The sequence below is a fragment of the Leuresthes tenuis genome, unplaced genomic scaffold (genome assembly GCF_036924035.1).
Source record: "Leuresthes tenuis unplaced genomic scaffold, fLeuTen1.0.hap1 SCAF_7, whole genome shotgun sequence".
NCBI classification, from domain to species: Eukaryota; Metazoa; Chordata; class Actinopteri; order Atheriniformes; family Atherinopsidae; genus Leuresthes; species Leuresthes tenuis.
The window spans coordinates 20,664,605-20,686,251 of NW_027325361.1; the positions used below are offsets into that span (position 1 = coordinate 20,664,605).

General features: G+C 41.7%; 1 protein-coding gene across 2 annotated transcripts in view; it reads left to right on the top strand.

The window, feature by feature from the left end:
- Positions 1–21,647, top strand: part of sbno2b (strawberry notch homolog 2b) — a 53,449-nt gene that overhangs the window by 1,216 nt on the left and 30,586 nt on the right. For both annotated transcript variants that reach the window (XM_072389790.1, XM_072389791.1), the window contains exons 2-4: positions 11,947–12,173; positions 12,899–12,987; positions 17,904–18,027. In XM_072389790.1, coding sequence (XP_072245891.1) covers positions 12,066–12,173; positions 12,899–12,987; positions 17,904–18,027 — 321 coding nt within the window. In that variant the 5' untranslated portion in view covers positions 11,947–12,065. The remainder of the gene's footprint in view (positions 1–11,946; positions 12,174–12,898; positions 12,988–17,903; positions 18,028–21,647) is intronic.

A 21,647-nucleotide genomic window follows, 5' to 3' on the forward strand; every position in this document is an offset into this window, starting at 1 on the left:
TCATTTTGGGGTTATAATAAACTTTGTACAGCAACATAATCATTACCTGATTATAACACACACATTGTTTTTCTTTATCAAGATGGTATTGCGTGTTATGCACGCAACACTGTGTAATTTCTAACCGCCTACAGTAAACTAAAGTAGCCTGTATACATGTCATAGGTGCTCTCTTTAATGATTGTCTTCTGTTTTTTTCAAATAAGGCAAATTAAAGAATATAAAAATGCTGGCTTGATGCAATTTAGACAGAACACATCGGGATATTAAGGAGTGACCAGAACCGAGTGAAAATTGCTCTCACAAAAGCTGTCCCCTCTGGTCCCTTTGCTTTCCTGCAATTTTCTGTCTTTGGTTTCCACTGTGTGTGTGTTGCCTGCAGCAAAGACTAGTCAAACCTTGACACAGTGGGTTGCCATGGTGGCTGGCTATCTTTCTAATTATGTCATCCCCCCTTGCTGTGAAATGAGCAACATGCTCGTTCCTCTCACAGTTTTAGTCAAGTGACCCCCCCCCCCCCAATGACAGTCAATGGCCTTGGTGTCGTTTGTTGTCAAATCCCTCATGCAGCCATGGCTGGCTCTTCCTCTCAGACTTTTATAGCAACAGACAGGATGTTTTTTTGTTTTTTTTTCACATTTATTACACCTGCAATAAAATGCTTTGCATACATCAAGAGATATTGATTTGATTGAACCAAATCAATTGAAATAAATCAAACAAATAATGCAGGCTACTTTTTGACTATTGGATGTATGTGGACCAACGCCAGGGTTCCAAGTTTCATTAAGTTCGACTCAGGAGGTTTCCCCAAATCTTTGAGACAGAGAGACAAACGAATGGCGGTGAAAACATTTTTCTGTCTTGGGTTTCTTTTTGACGCAGGAATATTACTGAAGGTAGCCTCTGTGTCTGTGTGTGTTTATGTGTGTGCTTATCCCACACGGCTCCCCCTTTTTTTACTTTTCGCTGTGCCAGACAATGGATGGTTGCGTGCTCCTCGGGGACTTTGAGGGTCACAAAACACAAGATCTGTTTGTACGGTGTTTATAGCCTGCAGTAACTTTAAGGAAGATGCACAGAGAATATGAGGGCATATCACAAAGCCGGATCAGCAAGTTAGTCAGATTACATTTAAAGGTATAAAGATGCATTTTCTGAAATGTTGATGTAATGTTCAGGCTTTCTTTGATGCCTTCACTACAGTTGTCACTCGAAAATGACCTGATCTTTCCTCATGTTCGGTGAGCTCAGTAGTGATCCATGGTTCATGCCCCCTGCTGTTTTTGACCGGCCTTCATTCTCCCTCTCCCCCTCGTCTTTGCTGGCTCCTTTTTGCTCCCTTCTTCAAGTGATGCCAGTGATAAATCTCATTTATAGCCCATGGGTTGATTAGAGTGAGACTGAAAAATGTGGAGTGGAGGAGGGGAATCGGTACTAGGTAATCTGTTTGATTCAGTTCCTGCTTTCCTGGAATCTGGCCTTCATTAGGTAACAGTTCATGCATGAAACATAATATGTTTTTTTGGTCAGAGGAGAGAGAAAGGACAGCTGATAAAGGTTCAGAATTTGGGGCTGTAGAGCTCAGTTCTACACGTCACAAGGAACAAACAAGTGCTGCATGACCGAGTACATTATGTTCTATGGTTTCCAGAACTGAAGGCTGTGTGTATGTCTCCCAAGCCACATGAGCGATCACTGAAATGCAGGGAAGCATGTTATAGTCCTGCATGCCCCACTGCTTTGTCTTAAGGTTTTTTGAGGAAAAGTGTGTCAAATTCTTTCTGAGAAAAGCAAACAAAAATTTCAAAGTGGAACTCATTCAGGGAGGAAATATGAGAGAGTTATTAGTTTCTGTGGATGATTGAATAGTTTTTTTCAGTCATCAGCTTAGATTTACAACCAAATCCATGTGATAAACAGGGAAGAGGAGCAATTGTTATTTGAATCCTGACATGCAGCATGGAGGATATAAAAGGCTTGGAATGGAACAGGCAGTAGAGTGGCCTTATGTGCTGTATTTTAGGCGTGACATCTAATCTACTTGGGAAAAAATCAATACAATAGCACATAGCACAACCTTCTTTACCTAATCTATACAAATTAGTTGCATTTACTTTAGACAAAACAACCAATCAAATCATTTCTTTTTGTTTTGTGGGTGCTTTGAAATGAGTAAAAAAAAAAGCTGAACAGGCTGAGCTTTTAATCCTTATACGTCCTCTTTGGCCCTCTACTTTAATGAAATCAGTTTAATACAACACCAGTTCAAACTAATTTTAAGGAAGTGGCTCGAGAGACCGTGTTGTTAGGTTATGATAATTTGTCCGGCGTTTTTTGGAATGGCCTCATCGATTTTGTTTCCTTTTTTTATTTGTTTGTCAGGTCTTTGTGCGTTTAAAGAAGTAAAAAGATTGTTAGACATCGGTGTGGCACGCGTGGCCTTAATGTTGAAAAAAAGCTAGATGGGAAACAGGCAAAAACAGAGCCTTCTGTTTGCAACAAAGAGGCACAGGCCAGGACTGGAGGCCATGCTGGCAATGTTGAGGACTTTCAGCCTCTGCATGAGAAGTGCCCGCTAAACCAGTTGAGCTAACTGGCGCTCCGTGTATTTGCATTTGTAAGTAGACCTCTCCCTCTTTAACAAACACGTCACACCCAAAGTACTATGTGCAGCATAGTTTTTAGAGTGATTTTTTTCGTCACTACTCTTTTTTTTCTTTTTTTTTACAGTTAATTCCACCTGATGATGTTTGTTTCAATGTATCGTTTAGGGAAGTGTAACTTGTTTCCAGCCAGAAAGGGGAATTGACATCCTGTATGGATCTGTCTGCCCCGATGCGGAGAGGAGCAAATTTATTCTCAGGTTAACCCTGTGCTGTACCATGACCCACTTCATCCGGTCGTATATGTGTTTGTGCTGTTGGCAGCCTCTTTATTTATCTCACCTTACCTTTCTCGCGCACAAAAATGCCTCAGTCACTTGACATTGTCCAGATGGACTAATGTCTCTTTTAAGGAAAAGACCAGAAGTGCAGACACCAGCTTTTTCTTTCATTATCAATGACATGATTTACGACCAAGTGCTGCTGATACATTATGTCGCTTTCATTCAATGTTGGTGAAAGCCTTCAAATTCTTGAGAATGTAAACAAGACTTTCGCTGCCTGAGTAGACAGCAGGGTGTTCACCACCATTCTAAGACTCAGGTGTAGCACCTAAGGTTTTTGTTTGTTGTTTTCCTCGATGCCCACGTCAAATAGATTGAAAAAACAACACATGTTGTCTCTTTTTTTACTCTTAAAGTGAACGTGAAGTTATATTTTTTGTTGTGTCTGGCTGTTATGTCGGCTCACTCGAAGTTCAGATGTTGTCTAACCACCAAGCATTTAGTCATCTGTGCTATGCTAGTTATTTGCTGTTGTGCACCAGCTTGGCTCCACTGTGATGATGTAGCAGGGGTTGGACTTAGACGCCAGATGTTTGCAAGATTATTTAGCAACATATGCTAAGAAAAGCTTAAAACGGATTCTAACTGTATCCTGAGTTAATAAGTGCAGATTTATTTTTATTACTGGGATCAGCCAACATACAGTCACAGGGACATGGAAAAATACCGTGTTACACAAACGTTTTTGTTCATTTTAACACACGACACAGCTGTTGAAATCAGAGCCCTGATAATAGATCAAATGTTTTTGCACATAGACCCTCTCCCTTAGAGTTTGTGTATACGGGCTGTACTATCCTGTGATTTAAAAAGGAAAAAAAAGTGAAGTGGACCAGGCTCAGCCACACCAAAGGACATGTTGTTGGAGGATTTAATTTAACTCAATTTTCCACTATAAAGTTCCAAAGTATAATACTTTGAACCTTTATACTGCGGAAAACAGACACTCGCCATGTGAATGTACAGCTATGTATTGGTGTTCCTACTAGAGTACAAACTCTTTATCTCTCTGCCTGCCTTGTATTTCCATTTCCTGCTCAGAAAGTCTTTGTTCATAATGCCAGGGCATGCACAAACTCTTCCAGAGCAAGCATATTTCTTCTATTTCCTTTATTGAATGACACACCTTGTTTGGTTGAAAAGATTCAAACAGAAGCCCTTTTCACATATCGGTTGCAGCTTCGCGACGCAAAATAGACGTCCCTGTTAACTCACCTCTTTGTCTTTTGTAGTATACATATGCCAGACAGAGGCGGCTCAGCCCCACACTGGTGTGTGCTCACAAACACCAGTGTGTGGATTTCCGAATCATCTGAGTGACGATAGTACTGTTGATGAGTTCCATGACGCCGTTTGCCCTTATGCACATAGCCTGCTTTGCCTCTGTTTCTCCCTTCCTTGCCAACTCAAAGGCATATCCGTAGCAGATCAACTTCAGTCCACACAATCGGCCTCTGTGCTTTCACACATGAAGTAGATGTGCAACAAGGCATGTCAGTTTTGGCTTGAAAGGCATGTAAAGGGTCCCAAAGACACGGATATGAGCTGAGCTTTTCTTTTTAATCAAGAAATACGTATTTATGAGCTATTTTGGCTCCAACTTAGGTTTTTCTTTCAGTTTTGTGTTGTTCTGCTGCTCTTATGCTACAGTCAGTGGTTCTATGAGGTTGCACATTACACCTTTAAACGTTACATGCCTTTGATTACATCAACAGGCAACAATTAACTAGTTCTGTCTTGTGCGTGAAGGACCACCCCAATTCTGAAATGTTTACTATTCATGTGGGATCTGTGCTAGTTCTTTATGACTTTCATGCAGCATTTTTGACTTACACCTTTGTTTTGTCTTCCCTTCACGCTAAGGTAATTATTTAAGTATGTTCTGTGCCTGTCTGATGCTCAGCATGCTTTACCATCTTGCACTGAGGTTAAAGTTAAAGACTCTGAATTCATCCTCAGAGGATCGGCCCGCTCTTGGCTAATTAGAAACGATGAACTGAACTGAACCTGGCATAGCAGACAGACACAGACAGGCTCCCTGCTGCTCTACATGTGCTGCAGTATTCTCACGCCTGTCAGAGAAGTGAGGTCAGTTAGAGGGGAGTTCAGCAGTGGGGCTGGGGTTTAAACAGTGACGGAGCGCAGTTCACAGAATTTCAGTCATCAAGATCAAGTCATTTGTTGTGCACTGCATTTCAGTGGTCCTAACCATTTACTGTTCTATGCCATGTTTTCCTCTTGTGAAATTCGCTTTTGTTGGGTGTCCTGACTGACTCAATACCCACAACAGGGATGGGTGGAGATTCAGCGGCCTCAGATGAGCCGCGGGATCTCTCTGGGGATCAGACTTTGTGAGAAGCAGCAGCGAACTGCAGAGGCTTGCTGTCTTAGGAGTGGGGACAAGAGCGTGGTGAATGTAGGCAAAGACAGGTCATGCCGACATACAGCCGGTTACCACACAACAGTAGAGGATAAAAATAAGCGTATAACAGCCCGTAGGTAAGAGAAAGAAATATCAGCGAGACAATATGGGACAAGTGATGGAAACAGTGAGATTGTACAGTGGGAGTGTGACATAAATGAAGAAGGAGATGGTCCTCATTTTGAGAAATGAAAGGGCTGATATGAGTAGACTACTTCAAAAAGGTGGGAGGTGTGTTATTTTATTTTTTAACCCAATGACCCGAAAAGGACCTTCTAAACGTGCAAACTGTTACCGTATCTATACAGCCCGTTGTTGAAGTTTTAATGGGTTAATATTTACATACAGCTCCGATTTTCTTTCCCTTGTATTATTTGACAATCATTACAAGGAACTGAAATTCAATATTTGACCGTTTTAAGACGGATTGGAAGTTTCATTACAGTTATTACATATCCATCATGCAGTTTTAGATTATATAAACCCTTGTGATTAGATCAGCTTAGATTGCTGCTTGTGTGAGTGAATATGCTTATTTCGCTTATGTGTTTGTGATAAAGTAAAACCCTTATTGACGTATTATTTGTCTGTTAATGTAATAAGTACCTGAGTTTTAATGTCTTAGGGCAAAATATGCAGTTGTCTTTACGCCTAACTAGTTCAGCCAGAGCAATAAAGCTAAAGAGCTGCATCCAACTAGGATCAGTCACCATCTTTTACTCTGGGGAGAATTAGATGATGCAGGAAAACGGGGCAAAGAGGCAGCTCAGTGGAGTGTTCACTCTTTAATCTTGTCAGTCTTTGATCTCTTTCTGGGGGTGCTGGTGGTTGAAGTTGAAGCAGAGGTATTATCTCTGAAATGAGTGCCATCGTGCTGTAAATTATTGTTTTATTTGATGTTTTACTCCCTCTTTGCTCTTTGTGCTCCTCTGTTTCTGTCCCCATAGCCAGAGTCAGCTGTGCCTTCACCTGTTCTTTTCTCTGTTCCTTAGTGCTTTTTCATCTTGACTTTAGCACATTTAGCTTATGTGGCACAACAAAGCCATCATCTAATCCCAAAAACCGAATTAAGCTCTTTCTGTATGGATGAATGACTTTGATGACTCGTTCAGGTGGTGTTTTTACTCAAAGATATTAATTGCCTTGACAAACTTGCTAAATGGCCTCTTGGAAGGGGTTAATGAAGATCTAATTATGATTCATTGTCATTATCAGCTTAATCTTTGAACCCTGCTGTTGGACCAGATCTTTCAAATAACTTCCCGTTTGTTTAATGTGTTCCTGTGCTGTCTCAATCCAGAGGGACAGTTTGATAAATATTTGAATGGGAGAAATGCAATAATGACATACTCTTACAACTAAATATGTGGCCATTTCCCCGCATTTGATAAGATAGCGGAACCAGTTGCACAGTCATCCGATCATTGTTCGCTGTACAGTATCCTATTCGGTTACTGGGCTGTTTGCAGCCCTTTTATTGCCATCACTGTAACACTAAATGAAAGTTCAATCATAGGAAATTGCAAAAGAAAGGTAGCTAAAGTCTGTGTGCTTAAGGGGATGCGTCATACTGTGCGTGTCCATACAGTGGCAAGTATAGACCCTTTGTGTCGAAAAAAGGTGCTGATTAATAATGTAAGCTGTTTGAATGATTGAGCCCTGGGAAGTAACTTGTTCCTTTTATGAATATTTCATCACAGTAGCTAATGAATCCAGCCAGTCAAGGCAATCATAACCAGCTAACAGCCCCCTTGCTGCTCTGGTGTAAGGCAGCTGGCCCATGATCATTTCTAACCTGATTACTTGTGATACTGATGGACACAGACTGGTGATGAGGGAGTGCTGTTCATTGGACCGAATGATCGTTGTAAGTCGGCTTGTTAGCAGCGAGGACAGATGCAGACTTCGGCAGGAAAGACAATGACAGATGCCTGCAGAGGGATGCCCGTCAGATGAGAGAAATTTGTACGCCGACATCACGGCAGTGGATGTTAAAAGTGCAGCTGTGTTACTTTGATGGAGGGATTACGGAGCAGGCCCGCTGGCCTCTGTGCTTCACTTCCAAAAAGAACCAGCTGCAGAGAGATGCAGAATGATCACACTGACCTCAAAGAGACACAAGATGACCACAGAGAAACTCAAAGTGGCAGAGAGAAAGCAAGCCACGACAGAACAGACACCTAATGTGCCTCTTTCATTTACAGTATTTGTTTTGGTCGGCGTCCCTCTCAGTCAGACTGCCTTGGTCCTATGTGTTTATGAATTTCTAACATGAATTTGACATGTTTGTGCCAAGTGGCACACTGTCTCACTATATATCTGTTAAAACTGGTCTCGTCGTCTATTTTTTATCATCATGTTCCCTCATAAACACTCACTCTCCAGTGAACCTGCTGCTCAGCTGTATCTGTTCCACACTACCACACAACTGAGCTCATAAAAACGGACAGACTTCAAAAAATAATGACGATGATAAAGTAAAGCACCCGTAAATGTGTGTGAAAACGGAAAGTGACCAGATGAGTTTTCAGCCAGTGTCGCACACGCAAACTCAACCGGCCGAACAAAATCGTTTAGGGATGTTCCCCGCACTTTAGGAAGGATTTGACAATGCCCGCTAGAAGAGATGAGGTGAATGCGACTGGAAGTAAAGGAGTGCATATGAGAAATGATGTGGCCACAGATGTCACCTCAGAGGGATGAGGTTGGAAAGAATGAACCTTGATTTTATGCTGCAGGACAGAAGGAGATTAGAGAATGTGGGACAATAACTGCGACTCTGTCCCGCAGAATGTCCTGTCATTAATTTCCTATAAGCACTGGTCTTATTGCTGTGTTAAAAGAGACATTTTGTACAATATTGATACCAGAATGCTTGAAAGCTGCATTTGTGCGAGATGAGATGTCTTTACTCATAACGTGTGTTTACGCACAGGAATGGCATCGTATGGAAAACTGATATTTTGTATCAACACTCCACATGTGACCGCTCATTTGCTTGTGTGATAGGGCACACATGGGGACTCTCCTCGTGAGAATTAATTGTGATTTAGCAGCTTAAGGAAGTCACACTTCTCAAGGTGATCTCCATGTGCTCTGCTCTGGTAGTAATGGCCACTTTCCCACCATCGGGGTGACATCAGTATCACTACCTTTCGCCTATAGTACATGCAAGGTGCACTCCGCATTTAAATCTCATCTTGTGCTTTTAGAATGATGGAGGTGTGCTGCTTGTTAACCTCTGTGACTCAAGCAGCTTAGGGAAACAAAGCAGCCTAGAGCGTTGTTCAGTCACGAGATATCACAAGTCACTAAATCCCCATGTTGGCACTTCCAGTTTCTTGCCAATGACTTGTTATGCGACTAGGTTTAGGGGTTTGTTTCAGTTTTTAAAAGGTTCGGCAAATTCGGCAGCTGAAATGGCTTAATCTGCCCGCAGCGAGCGCTTACATCAGACCACCCAGGGAGAGAGGTAGAGGCACAAAAACCAGCTGTAACCCTTGACGTAATGAACGGATTGAAGAGATTAGGCTCCAGAAGACTCAGTTTATTTCAGTTCAGCATGGACGGGCTTCAGTAGCGTGAAAGTTTAAACAGCATACTTGTGCATTGTGCAAAAACGGTGTAATATTAAGCATCCATGATGTGCATTTTTCTCTGTTGGTATATGTGCTTTCTTCCTTTGTCCTTCGCATTCACATTTAGCTTTTGAGCCCTGATACAGACAATAATCTGGAAATATATGTTCAAAAACAAGGATCTACTCTTATTTCTCATGCTTTTGTTTGCATTGTCTCCCTAATGCTGCAGTGAGAAACATATCTTTGTTTTTCTTTCTCTCGCATACTGATAACCCTTTTCCTCCTAGTGATAGCTTACTTCGTCACCTCCCTCTTACTCCCTGCAGGAGTTAGGAGTAGCAGGGGGTTCTGCTGCTTTCCGGTAATGAGAGGCCTTACAGGAAGGGGATATCTGGGACCACTCTTACAATAATCAGTATCGATTATCCTCAGACGCTCTCTGGAGAGCTGGGGGTTGTGGAACTAGGGGACAGCAAAAGACACATTATTCTGTTGCTAAGAGACGGTCTATAAAATGGTCTTGGAGGGTGGCGTCTCTGTTGGCGGTAGGGGGGGGGGACAAGGTAGAAGGATGTTTTAGGAAGACAGGGGAATAATTGCTTCATCTAATTAAGGATATTAAACTAGAAACAGTTTAAATTTTGAAAACGTGACGGTGCTGGAAAGCTGGAGGTGGAGGTCAAAGAGGGTGATGGAGTGACAGGGAGCTTGTCTGCTGAGGCTAAAGAGGAAAACTTAAGTGATTTCAGCTGTCTCGTCTTGACTGAAGCCATCATTTTGTCAGACAGAGTTGCTAAACATTATATTTAGCTTTCTCAAATACTGTTTTTGTATAGTACTCTTTTCTTTCCAAATAATGTCCTTCTGTGTCTGACTTCCTGCCAAGGTAATCTTTCAGTTGGTACTTTGCTTTGAGCTCCCCCACATTTGTTTCACCCTGATCCAGACAGTATCACACTGGCAGCCTGCAGGGAAAATGGCCTCCCTTTGTTTCTATTGGCTATGTGAGCAGGGAATATGTTGGGTTAGGTCTCTGTCTCTCTGACACGCACGCACTCAGACACACAAAGGTCCTCTTATTTAGATCCACATGAACTCTATTAGAATTTATTACCTCAGCTTTGTCCCCAGTGAACACGTCTGGCCTGTGTTCCAGATTGGGGGCAAACTGGAGGAAGGAATGATGAGGGGAAGGAGCGTAGCAGTTTGATTAGTTTGGGGCAAGAGAGTGTTACTGATGTTAAGCAGACATGTAGTGCAAAGTGCTGAAGGATTTCACTCGTCAAACTTCAGAGATTTGCGGGGTATTTGTCTAGCATTTAGACTGGGATTACCATAAAATTCAGTTTTGCTTCATGTTCTGCTCCCAGAGTTCACTTGGAGTCAACGTTTTGCACAGTGTGTACCCGCAACATAGAAGAGAAACACACGTGTTCTCAGGGCATACTGGGAGAGAGGGCCGAAGATGACCTCCTGCACCTTATATTAGTTCAGTTTTTAAAAAAACATTTTTTTATAAAGCTTACCTGTAAGTAGCAAAAGTACAAGCTGCTGGCATTTGATTTACAGTTTGGTCTCTGTATCTAATCACACCAGGACAAAGTAGTGGTCACTTTTAAAATGATGAGAGTATGCAACTGGCTGTAAATCTAAACAAAAGGATATCCCTCTTCCCCCAAGCCCTTAAATTAGAACGATAGTGCTTGTCAACAGCAGTTGAACTTTTATTGTTATCCACTTCCTTGGTTCATATACAGATGGATGACACGTTAAAGAGGAAGAAGAAAACTTTTACTGTCTCAGCTCGGTGGCAGGAACGGCTTCGGTGCACCTCAGCAATGATTGTTCATGAGGGGGGGATTTTTCCTGAAGATATTCTCTCATCTAGAGTTGTGGTGCTGGTGGTAAAATACTAACATGTGTTCCAAAATGTCCTATTGATTGATTGTTTGAGTTTAGATCAGCTGTCATTGAAGACAATATAGCAAATCACATTATTGGTGAAGAATTCAGCTTTTTCTTTTGATTTGGCTATTTGCTTGGCCAGCACACGTGGAAACATTTAGAGCATAATTTCTCCCTTCAAAAACCTTTTGTAGGCTCTATTTTTGTCTGGAAAGGGATCTGTTGTCTGTTCTTTGAGAGCATACAAATGTTTCAGCGAAATGCCTCACGGTTTTCAAAAGGAACGTGTGTAAAGAGGTCCAACATCTGTAGACCAGTTCAAAAGTGCCGTATGTTCTTGTGCACATTAGGAAGATCAAGGGAGGAGTGGGAGGCCTTGTGGCATGGTGTGAAGCCTGAGTGGGTCCAGCCAGTCTGTCCTGTTGTTAAGTAGATGGCATGTACAGGTTGAGCTATAATACACTCATATAGGTTTCATGCAGAAACTGACAGTGAGTGTGTGTTCTCTCTCTGTTTGTAAAAATGTGTCACACTGCACAGCATAAGTGTATTTGTTTTTTCAGCATTTCTCTACATGTATGGACCTCATGCTGGCATTTGAATTGGGTCTCTAATGAATTTTGAATCTTCGCTGATGTCAGATGACAACCAGCTAATGAGGGCTGTCGATCAATAACTCCCATCTCTAACTCTGCATTATGAATAAGATCTGAGAAGCGTTTGTGTGGTTGCCGGGGCAGATGGCATCATGTTGGCGCTTTAGAATTGAATAAGTGTGAAAATCCATTCATGTCTTCTTGTGAAATTAAATGAAACACTACGCCTATTGTACTAAATGTCACCATCAGTGTACATAAACATGATGCATTTTCCATTAAAAACAAAGTAACAACTCTAACAGCATGTGTACCACAAAGAGGCCTTCTGCCGTTTTGATTCAGATGTTTTTATAAAGATGTGAGCGTTCACATTTCTCCTAAATGTTGACGTGACCTTGATTCTCTTTGTCAGAAATGTCTCTCCAACTCTTTGCTAACATCTCTGTCCATCTCTCTTTCTCTTCTGCGTCTCCTCCCCTTCTTCTACAGGTCATGGAGAGCATTTGCCCTTGTTAGACGTCCCATCTCATACGCAGCCAGCACGTGTTTGGCGGTAGACGGGTACCCGGTTTGAATCAGCTCCTGGTCATGTGTGAAGCTTTGGTCTGATGCCCACCCTCACCTCAGCGCTGGCCATGGACGGGGAGCACTACCTGCATCCAGAAGGCCCTCAGCTGGACAGCAGCTTGTTCTCTGTGGCCGCCTCAAACATTGAGGTACACTGTGGGACTTTGTTATCATTTATACAGTGCAAAAAACACTACAGACAAAACACGCTACCTTTTACTAAGAGATATCTGAACACTGGTCCATATGGCATGTGTTTAATAATCTGGGAAAAAAGAGAGGAAGTGATCCTTATTGCGGAGATAATTGTAATTCCGTGTAAAAAAACATGTCACCAAGTTTTCCTCACTTCTACCTGTAACAGATAATCAGCTCATTTGACTTTGCATTCCAGATTTCATGATATTTACCCTTTAACAGTCCCAGAAATGTTTGAGCACCACAAAGGTTTTAATATCTCTGTTGTAATGTACAAATGATTCTGGAGAAATTCTGCAGAATTTCTCAATACCCTGGCATATGAAAGTGAAACGTTCATCAAAAAGAGGGGTTTTGTAATTTGGCTTAAGTAACCATGACAGAGCCTTTTATTTCAGTCACACTATAGCAAAACAAAGCCAATACGTTCTTTTCCATTTGACAAAGACGTCATATAATTCTTAAGAACTATCGTAACAAAATGGAGGTCATCAATGCATCTTAGTAATAGTTTTTCTCGTTATTATTAGCAAAGATTCACTGAAAAGATTCTGTCTTAGATCGTCTGTTTTTCATGCTGCCATTATAAGAAAGCTCCTAAGATTAAAACAATACAGCGTTGTATATTTATTTCTATATCTCTAAAATGACAGAGTTTCATTTTTTGTGTTTTTAGAGTTCAATGTATGCCTCATCTGGTTCCTGGGGATCCTTCTCTCAGCAGGCAGGATACAGCATACACTGCCCTATGCAATCTGGAAACCAGTAAGTTATTACAAAGTTGTTTTTACAAAACCGTGTATGAATTTCAGGGCAGCAGCAGAAAATATTGCAAGTGAAGTGATGTTTGGGGCAACTGCCCACAGTACGTTTCCACGGAAAGAGGACGTTCCATACGAACTGCCACAGTGAACACTCAGAACAGGCAGTTGCCTTTTCACTGTGGGCCCTGCATGCGTGTTAGTAATTTATACATCAGAACTGTTAAGTCTAATATTCTGCATGAAAGCAAATTGAATTTAAAACCGCTTCGACAAGAATTTGTCATTTTTAAATCTCAGGTTGATTTAGATTTTACAAATGATCCCATTATGACATTTCCTGACACCTGGTGCGGTGACCCAATCGAATCAGCACGTGACTTACCGTAACAACACCGGCGTACTCCACTGATATGGTCTGCTTTATCAGACTAGTGTTATTTCCTGTTGTGGGTGGCTTGACGTCAGGCTTACTACAGGGGGGCTAAACCTAACATCCTGCAATGTGGAGCTGATTTTGTGACCTCACTGCTTAATGACATGTGATTGGTTCCTTCCCAGTTGAGATGTGTGTGTGTAAGAGTGTGATTCAGAGCCTCTGCAGCATTCTGTCTGCATTTCTTGTCTAGATTAAACAGCATGTCAACAGATCACAGGCAGCTCCAGCCCTTATCAGCATGTGCAGAAACGGCGCTGTTTTAGCACCCAGTCACTGTATATTTTGGCATCGTTAACGCCCCACCGCGTCGTCATTTTAGCGCTTGAAAATTACGGCCGAAACACTCAGCCTAAAATGGCGAGCACGCTTCTTTATACCAGCCGACCTGAATACTTGGTCTTGGTCTGAATCTGCTCAGATTTGGTGGATTTGTGTTTCTAATATGGACGCAGTTTTCCTTAATGCAACTGTGGCTTTTTAGGCAAATCTCAGAGAGAACGTGAGAGGAACCAAGAGAATGCAAGTAAAAGAGAAAGACTACACTAAAAAAACCACCCCTTATGTAATGCTGGTATGTAGCAGAAGCTGTTGAAGATCAGGCTTTCACTGTTTAACAGATGTCTAACGTAGAAGGTCGTATGTATATTGGACATGTGAGCCTGAGGTGGTGCTTTTAATGATATTGTCTTAATGCTATGACAACACAGATCTGTGAAAAAAACAGCAGTGGGTCTGTCTTTTTTCATCGATGAGTTGTTTATTGATATGTAGATTGAATCTAAGATGTGTGGTTCTGTGTATCTACACACAGTCTCTGCTCTTTTCATCTTGAAAGCTACAGCATCAAATGACGTGAAGGCACAGTCTGTGGTTTTCAAATTCACTCAAAGTGGAATTTCATGACATCCAGTAGGTTTTACAAGACACTTATCTTACCTTCTGTCTTACAGTGTGCAGAAATGATAAAAAAAGTTGAGGGATATGTGGTGTCGAGTAAGATGTGTGTTTTCGAGTTTTCGAGTTGACTGTTTTCAAAGTTAGCATTTGTGAATGATTATTTGTCTTTACAATGGCGTGACATTCCAGAAATGTTCTGAAACCAGCCTGACACTTGATGTCGGTGCAACTCTTTGTAACCACTTTTGCTCCAGCATCCATCTCTGTTACCATTTCAACTGAGTAAACAGGACAGAGGGGGTAAAACTCCAGTCTTTGCATTTCCATCTGGCCTTGTTTTATATCTGATGTTCAGTCTGGCTCTTTTTCACACGGCCCTGTGTGAGCTCCTGCTGCTCGAGCTGGCCGCTGCTTCGTTGACTTGCACTCTGCTGTCAAAATTTAATTGATTAGGCTTGAAAGCCTTCAGTTGTCTGCTCACATAGCCATTGAGAACATGTAGAGGAGTGAATAGATCACATTACACCAGTGAGGGCAAAATGTGTTTGAGCAAATGATGTGCTTGCTCAAATGGTCAAATCTGTAAGGAAACCTCTTTAAAATCACACAGTCTACTTTACAGGCATGTGATCAAAAACCAGGAGGCCGGTGCATTATAGACAGCTTGCATGATTTTGTGAAGAATCGGAGATGAGCTCAAACTTCCCTCTGCGTTTTTTTCCCTGGAGGGCTGACTTTTAGTGCCCATTTTCTGGTGAATGCAAGAAAAGGAATCACAATACATGATTCACAATTTAGTGGGAAATTTAGTGTTTGTTCCCAAACACAGCTGTGGGGGAACATAATGCTTGTATGTAATTAACACTGGAGCTTGTCTCCCAGTTGCCTGCAGATATTTTCCTAATGTATGTCAGCCATATCTAATTGAACTTCTGAATATTTTCAAACATAGAGGAACAAATGCTCAGTTCTCGCTGTGGTTTGTGAAGTAGAACTGCATGCTGGTAAAAAAAAACGGAAGAAATCATAGACCTTTTGATCCTCAGCATCTAATGCGTTCCATTAATCTAGTGGAAACTAAATGTGTATGTGTCATTTGTGAATTACCGCCCCTGCTGCTTTTCCGTTACATTTGAGTTATTTTGATTCGATTGATCTATTAAAGCGATGACATGCGCTCTCTCAAACATTGGTCGCTTTTCTGTTCAAGTTCCTTCAGGTTGAACAAACACGAGAACATTTCGTTTCATCTTCAAAAGTCACGTCAAGCTAATATACATTCAGTCTAAAGTGCGGTGGATTGGAGAAGCTGAAGGTATTTCTACATGCTCAGAATGGGAGGAGAAGCTACAGCTCGAACGCTTTTAAACGGCTTTCTCTCGTTCATTTGACTCAGATGCTGAGAACCAAACAACTCGATGCTGCAACAAATATCAGTATAACCAAAGAGTGAGAAAGGTTGAACAGTGCTGTTGTTTTTTCAGTAACCTGACCTATGAGATTTCTCTGAACAGCCGCTTTTATGTCCGATTAACCCACCACTGCTGTGTGTGTGTGTGTGTGTGTGTTGAGGTGGCTGCAGCAGTCCACACATTTGTCATGATGAAAGTGATGCATATGTGGAACGAGGTCCAATCGAGTCAGATCGCCATCTCAAAATGTTACAGGAAAGCATCGACCCCTTTCAGTTGCCACCAGATTGGAGGAGAGTGGTACATGTGATGAAAGGAGCTTTTTTGAGACAGCAGTCTGACTGATCTGACCACTTTTTTAAAAAAATTTTATCAGTTTGCTGTAGTAGGTTGTCATGACAGATAAGCCTGTGCCATAGACCAAATTCCAAAGTCAGGGTCTCCTCCTTCTCCGCTTGATGCAATGAGACAGCTGTTAATTCCTCATATCTACTCCAAAATGTGATTTGACCGGGACTGCTGCCTGTCTCTTCTGCTTTAGTTACCATTTTTACTGCCTGCAGCCAAATGGGAGTGTTTCCCCATGCTAAAACCCAAAGCTCACTTGTTGCACACAGTTGGTGCTATGATGATGGTATGTTGTCATCGTTCTAGCTGAAGAAAGTGTTCTTCCGTGGAATCGTAGCAACTGGTTGTTGCATGTCACTGCTGACTGTCCTGTCAGGCATCCAGCCAACTCAGATAATCGTTAGTGTCTTTTCTGTGGACGTTTTAGCTGTTGCTAATCACCGAGAAGGTATTTCAGCACAGTGAAAAGCAATCGTTCTCATGTGGTGAAAGAAGTAGCTTTCTTGGAGTTGTTTTGTCACATCCTACTGTGCCAGTCCGCCTTCTTCAAAGTCACGCGTCTGTTTATCATCACTAGGTATACATGTAAAGAACTGGAGCATCATTTTCAATTTCACATTCATTTCCCAAGAAATGAAACACTGAAACATCATCTGAAATGCAACAACTTGACCACATTATGATGTTAAAAAGGCATAAAGCAAACTTTAAGTAAATCAATCATTTGAAAACTTGAATTAAAAATGATTTTAGTTTGTTATTAGATGACAACTGCATAAACTCCCGCTGAAGCCATATGACGTTGTTGCATGCTCGGCCAGTAAATATTTAGGCTCAAATCAGAAATTATATTTAAAAAAAAATTAAAAAAGAAAATGTTGAGGTCCAAATGATGTAGGTTGGATGTGGACATTCGGCATCAAATCAAAGGGTTGAATACTGACTTCTGCTGCTTGTTGTTGGGCTTTGCTGTTCAATGAAAAAGTAAAGAAATCACATGGAGCATCTTTCTATAGTTTGGATTCCATACATAAGCTTTCATCCTCTCGGTGCGTTATGAACTTAAATCAGTCAGTCTCACTGATCTCTAACCCACAGTCGAGGACACAGAGCCAAATCCCTTGAATAGCTTTGGCGGAGCTCCAGCCCTCTGAGCTTGAGCCGTGCCACTTGATTGGATGAGAGGAACATGGGACGGTACAATTTGAGTTTCACCTTTACATGGGTTTAGTTTTCCTTTTGTTTTACCCATCAACATTAGCGCAGTGGATCTCTACGTTCTAACTTGATTCAGCAGGAAAGAGAAAATACTCGATGCTGGGAATACACAGTCTCTTGGTTTGTGTCAGCTATTGACACGGGGCACAAGGACATGGTTGGTGTTCAGGAAACGTGGATCCTTGTAGCAGGTAGGAGCTGCTTTTGTTCTCTGTCCCTTGACTATCATTCTGTGTGTGTCACCTGGAACCTTGCTTCTCTGTCTGTCCGACGTAGGATTCTTGTTTCTTTTTTCTCTTTCATTTATCTGGGACAGTCGAAGTCGCTGTGGCCAACTTTGGATACTTTGTTTCAGATCATTTTTTCCCCAAGGCAAATGTCCTTACAAGAGACATTGTCGTATGCCAGTAGATCAGCTTTTTAGTCGACATATGAAACTGAAAGTGTTTTCACGTATTACATATGTGAGAAAAATATCTAATCTGATTGTGATTTTTATCGGGTTGACACGGTACCCTTCTGGGTACGTTTGATCAGAGCATGTCGGTGTCAGTTTTTCTTTGATAAGTTGTGATGAAACATCCTAAACCTTCTCTTTTCCTCTAGGCAATACCACTTAAGCAGCAGCACTACCACCAACATTCCGGATATGCACATGGATATCTACTCGGGACTTTCTGACATGGACGTATCCACCCTCAGCTTTCCTAGGAATGGAGATTTCACCCAGGTGGGTTTCATGACGCTACGTTGATACTTTTGTATTTCCAGCACGCACAGTTCCTGCGAGAGTCACAATAAAAACACTCTCACACCCTCTGGTGCAGCTCTCTATCAAACGCCCTCTTACACTTACATATCACGAGGAAGGCCCACGCCTCTTTCATTCCAGTCTTTAATGCTCTGCTTGGCCTGCTTTACAGCAGAGGAACCTTATGCTTTGTGTTGTCTAGACGACGGCAGCAGCACCTGCCCCGTTTTTGTCAAGGCATGTCATTAATAAGACACTGTAATTTAACCTTCTGCCACGCTTCCTCACTGTAAAACCCAGAATGTCTTTGCTATTTCTCTCAGTTTGCTTGTAAGCGTCATCCAAAATAGGTTTCATACGAGTGTCTGTGGGACTATCCTTGAATAGCGTTTGAGATTGGGAATTGCATAGACATGGGCAGTGGATTGATGCAGCCTTACTCATAGATTTACCTTTGCTATTTATGTTCAGTTTTAGTGGCCATCCAGCCAATCTCTTAAAATTGTATGAACAACAGTCATTGTGATGACACTGGCCAGCAAGAGGAGAGACAGTAAAATGCAAAATAAAAAAGGAAGGCCATAGATTAGCAAATTGACTGGCAAGGATTGTTATCTAACTGTAGAAAATGCGTAACTATCAGGGTTTTCCTTGGTACAACATACACAAAAGCCTACGAGATGGACATGAGATATGACGGCAGTAACAGAAGATAAGGCATTTATTACAGCGCATGCGCTTGTCCAAGGAACAGAACTGAGTTTGTCAGTACATGTTAGGCATTTATCTTCCCTTTATACATCTTTGAGCCCTTCCCATGGGGGTTAGGTACACCCTGGACTGGTCACCGGTCCATGAAATAGCTCAGGCGCAGGCAGAGACAGATATCTTGGCACCCACACAGGTGAAACAGGAATTCTCTTGCTGTAGTCAGTCCCACACTGAGTGGGAGATGCAACAATATGCCTGATCTTAATGACTTAAAAGTGAAGTTGCGGAGATAAGAGCAACATGAGCTATTTGAGCAGTTTAGGGAAGTGCGAGAATATCCTAAAACTAGACAAAGTTATTTCAAAGGCAAACTGTGAAGGAGGCAGGGGAGAGTCTCATCACGTGCATTGCAGTGCTGACACAAATTAAATGATTAATGAGGGGTTTCCCTAGTTTTCCATCTGGCATCATTTTGTCTGTCTGGAATTTTCTGTCGCACAAGTGATTTTTAGGTTTCATGATTATGTGATCCGTGTCTGATCTGGTCATTTGACGTATTCAGAAGGCAGTTGTGTGATTTCATTTAGATTCCATCTGTCTTGATTTGTCCATTCAGGAGCAGCAGGTGTGGTTTTTCCTGGTAACTTGGAATATCCCGATGACTGTGTGTGACTGTGCGAGGGAGAGAGGCATTTTGTGCTTGTGTTGTGCTTTCTCAGCTGTTCGGGCTGGTTTTGGACATACCACGTCATGTGAGGCATGGAGAGAAAATATAAGTCACGGGGCCATGATGTCTAATCCCCCACCTCACACTCAGCCCGCCTTCTCTTCCATTTCAGCCTTCTCTTCATGCTGATCCTGCGCTATTTATTTCCCCTCTGTCCATTCCCACTGTGTCTGTTCTGCTGCTAAACTGACTGTACAACATGCAGGCTTGTGTGGTGTGTGGGAAGAGTTGTTGATGAGATTGTTTAGCTTTTCAGGTGACTGCCATGTGTACCTCTGCCATTTCCCTGTGTCAGTTACTAACTTAGAGTCATTAGGGAAATCTCTCTGGTTTGCACTGAATGCCGCAGTGTTGGAGTTTGTTTGTGCAGCACACCAGAACTCAGTTGGAATATCCTCATATTGTCAGGAGGCACAGCATTGCAGCATGTGGCCAGGAAGTGTATCTCTGGATTGCCGCAAACTTGAGAAACAGGAGCTGAATGTTTGTTTTGTTTGAGAATTAATAGGGTTCCTCTCTGAGGCTTGATCTCGTTACTGGATCATCTATTAGTTATGAAACATAAATAGCTAGTGACTGAAATGAAATATGTGGCCACTGTGCCGTGCAGTGGATCAGGTTGATGTGTCTGGTTTGTTTGATTTGGACAGTTGAATTACCCTTCAATGGCGTTACAGATTTCCACATTTATGACATAACAGAAGTTTCCCCCCACAGTGTTTGCTTTTCCTGATCGGATCTGTCCTGATACCAGTAACTTCTGTTCCACTGCGTCTTATGAAACATTTGATTTACATTCACCCAAATAAGTGTTTATTTATATTTTACAGATTCAATAAAGCTAGACGTTGTTTTAATGAAATTACTCTCGGTTTATGATAATTGATCCTTTGAAGTGTGTCTGAATAGAATAGTCTATTTCTTGGAGACTTCCCCATATAAATAACATAGAAATAAAAGTATTTTTTTAGAACTTACTGGGCAACCATGGAGCCTATAAACTGTAGCATTATCAAAACCTAATGAAATGATGATAAACTGTGTAAACATTAACCAAAGTCAAAGTGAGACTTAATTGTATTTACTTTACTTTTGTTTGTGGAACAACATAATGGCAAACAATGGCTTACAGACCAATATCTTATCAGACTATTTTATACTCTGTTGACTGTACACCCATTGGTACAGGTAGTTTAAGGAGGGTGGGGGGGTGGCATGTCCTCATGTAACCATTGTTGGACCAAAAAAGAAATGCTCACTTCTCCACATGTGGCACGTGCATAGCAGCCCATAGCAGTATGACTCTGGTAATTAGTGGAGCTGAAATGTGAAGGTCTTTCTGCAGAGAGTCAGAATGATAACAAGGTTTACTGGAAGACAACAACAAAAACCATTCGGGCTAACCTCAAAGAGTGAACTGCACCTTGCAAGCACACACATGAACTCCCCAGCTGCACATGTACGGTACTCTATCTGTGCGTACACATGTCAGTCAGACAGAGGCACATTCCCAGTCTTGGTGTCTTATCATCTCACTCTTGTTCTGTCTCTCTGTGGTTCCTCTCATTATTACACAAACATCCTCATGCACATTGCTCTTCTAGGAAGTGTTCATCTGCATTACGTCTGCTTTTACAGCCCCTTCCATTGTTGCTTTTGTTTAATTGAAAAAAAACCTCTCTTCGCAGACTAGGTCATAGCCAATAAGTGCAAATCTGTCGCTGTAGGAGCAGTGGTACACTGCAGAAAGATCTTTATCTACGGGTGTCTTTGCCTACGGGGTGGTGTTACTGTATCATTACATGCTGTACATGGGTTCAAAGTGGAAGGTAATCCCAGAGCAGCCATGACAAAGACACTCAACGAGATTTCACTGATACCAGTGAGGCATACGACTGTTTTAGGAACCTTTCTACTTTGCAATTCTGCGCACCTCGTAGATGTCGGCACCTCAAACCCTCAAGAATTCGCTTCTCGCTTGCTCCCAAAGATACTAAATCTGTCAACAAATATGTCCATAGTATGTTTAAAAAATGTTTCAGTGAAAAAAATGTTTTTATTTAGGGGAAATTAAAAAAAGGAAAGAATTAAAGCCTAAAATGATCATTAAAAAAACAGATTGTTTTGTTTTACAGACTTAGAGAAGGCTGTTTAGTTTTTA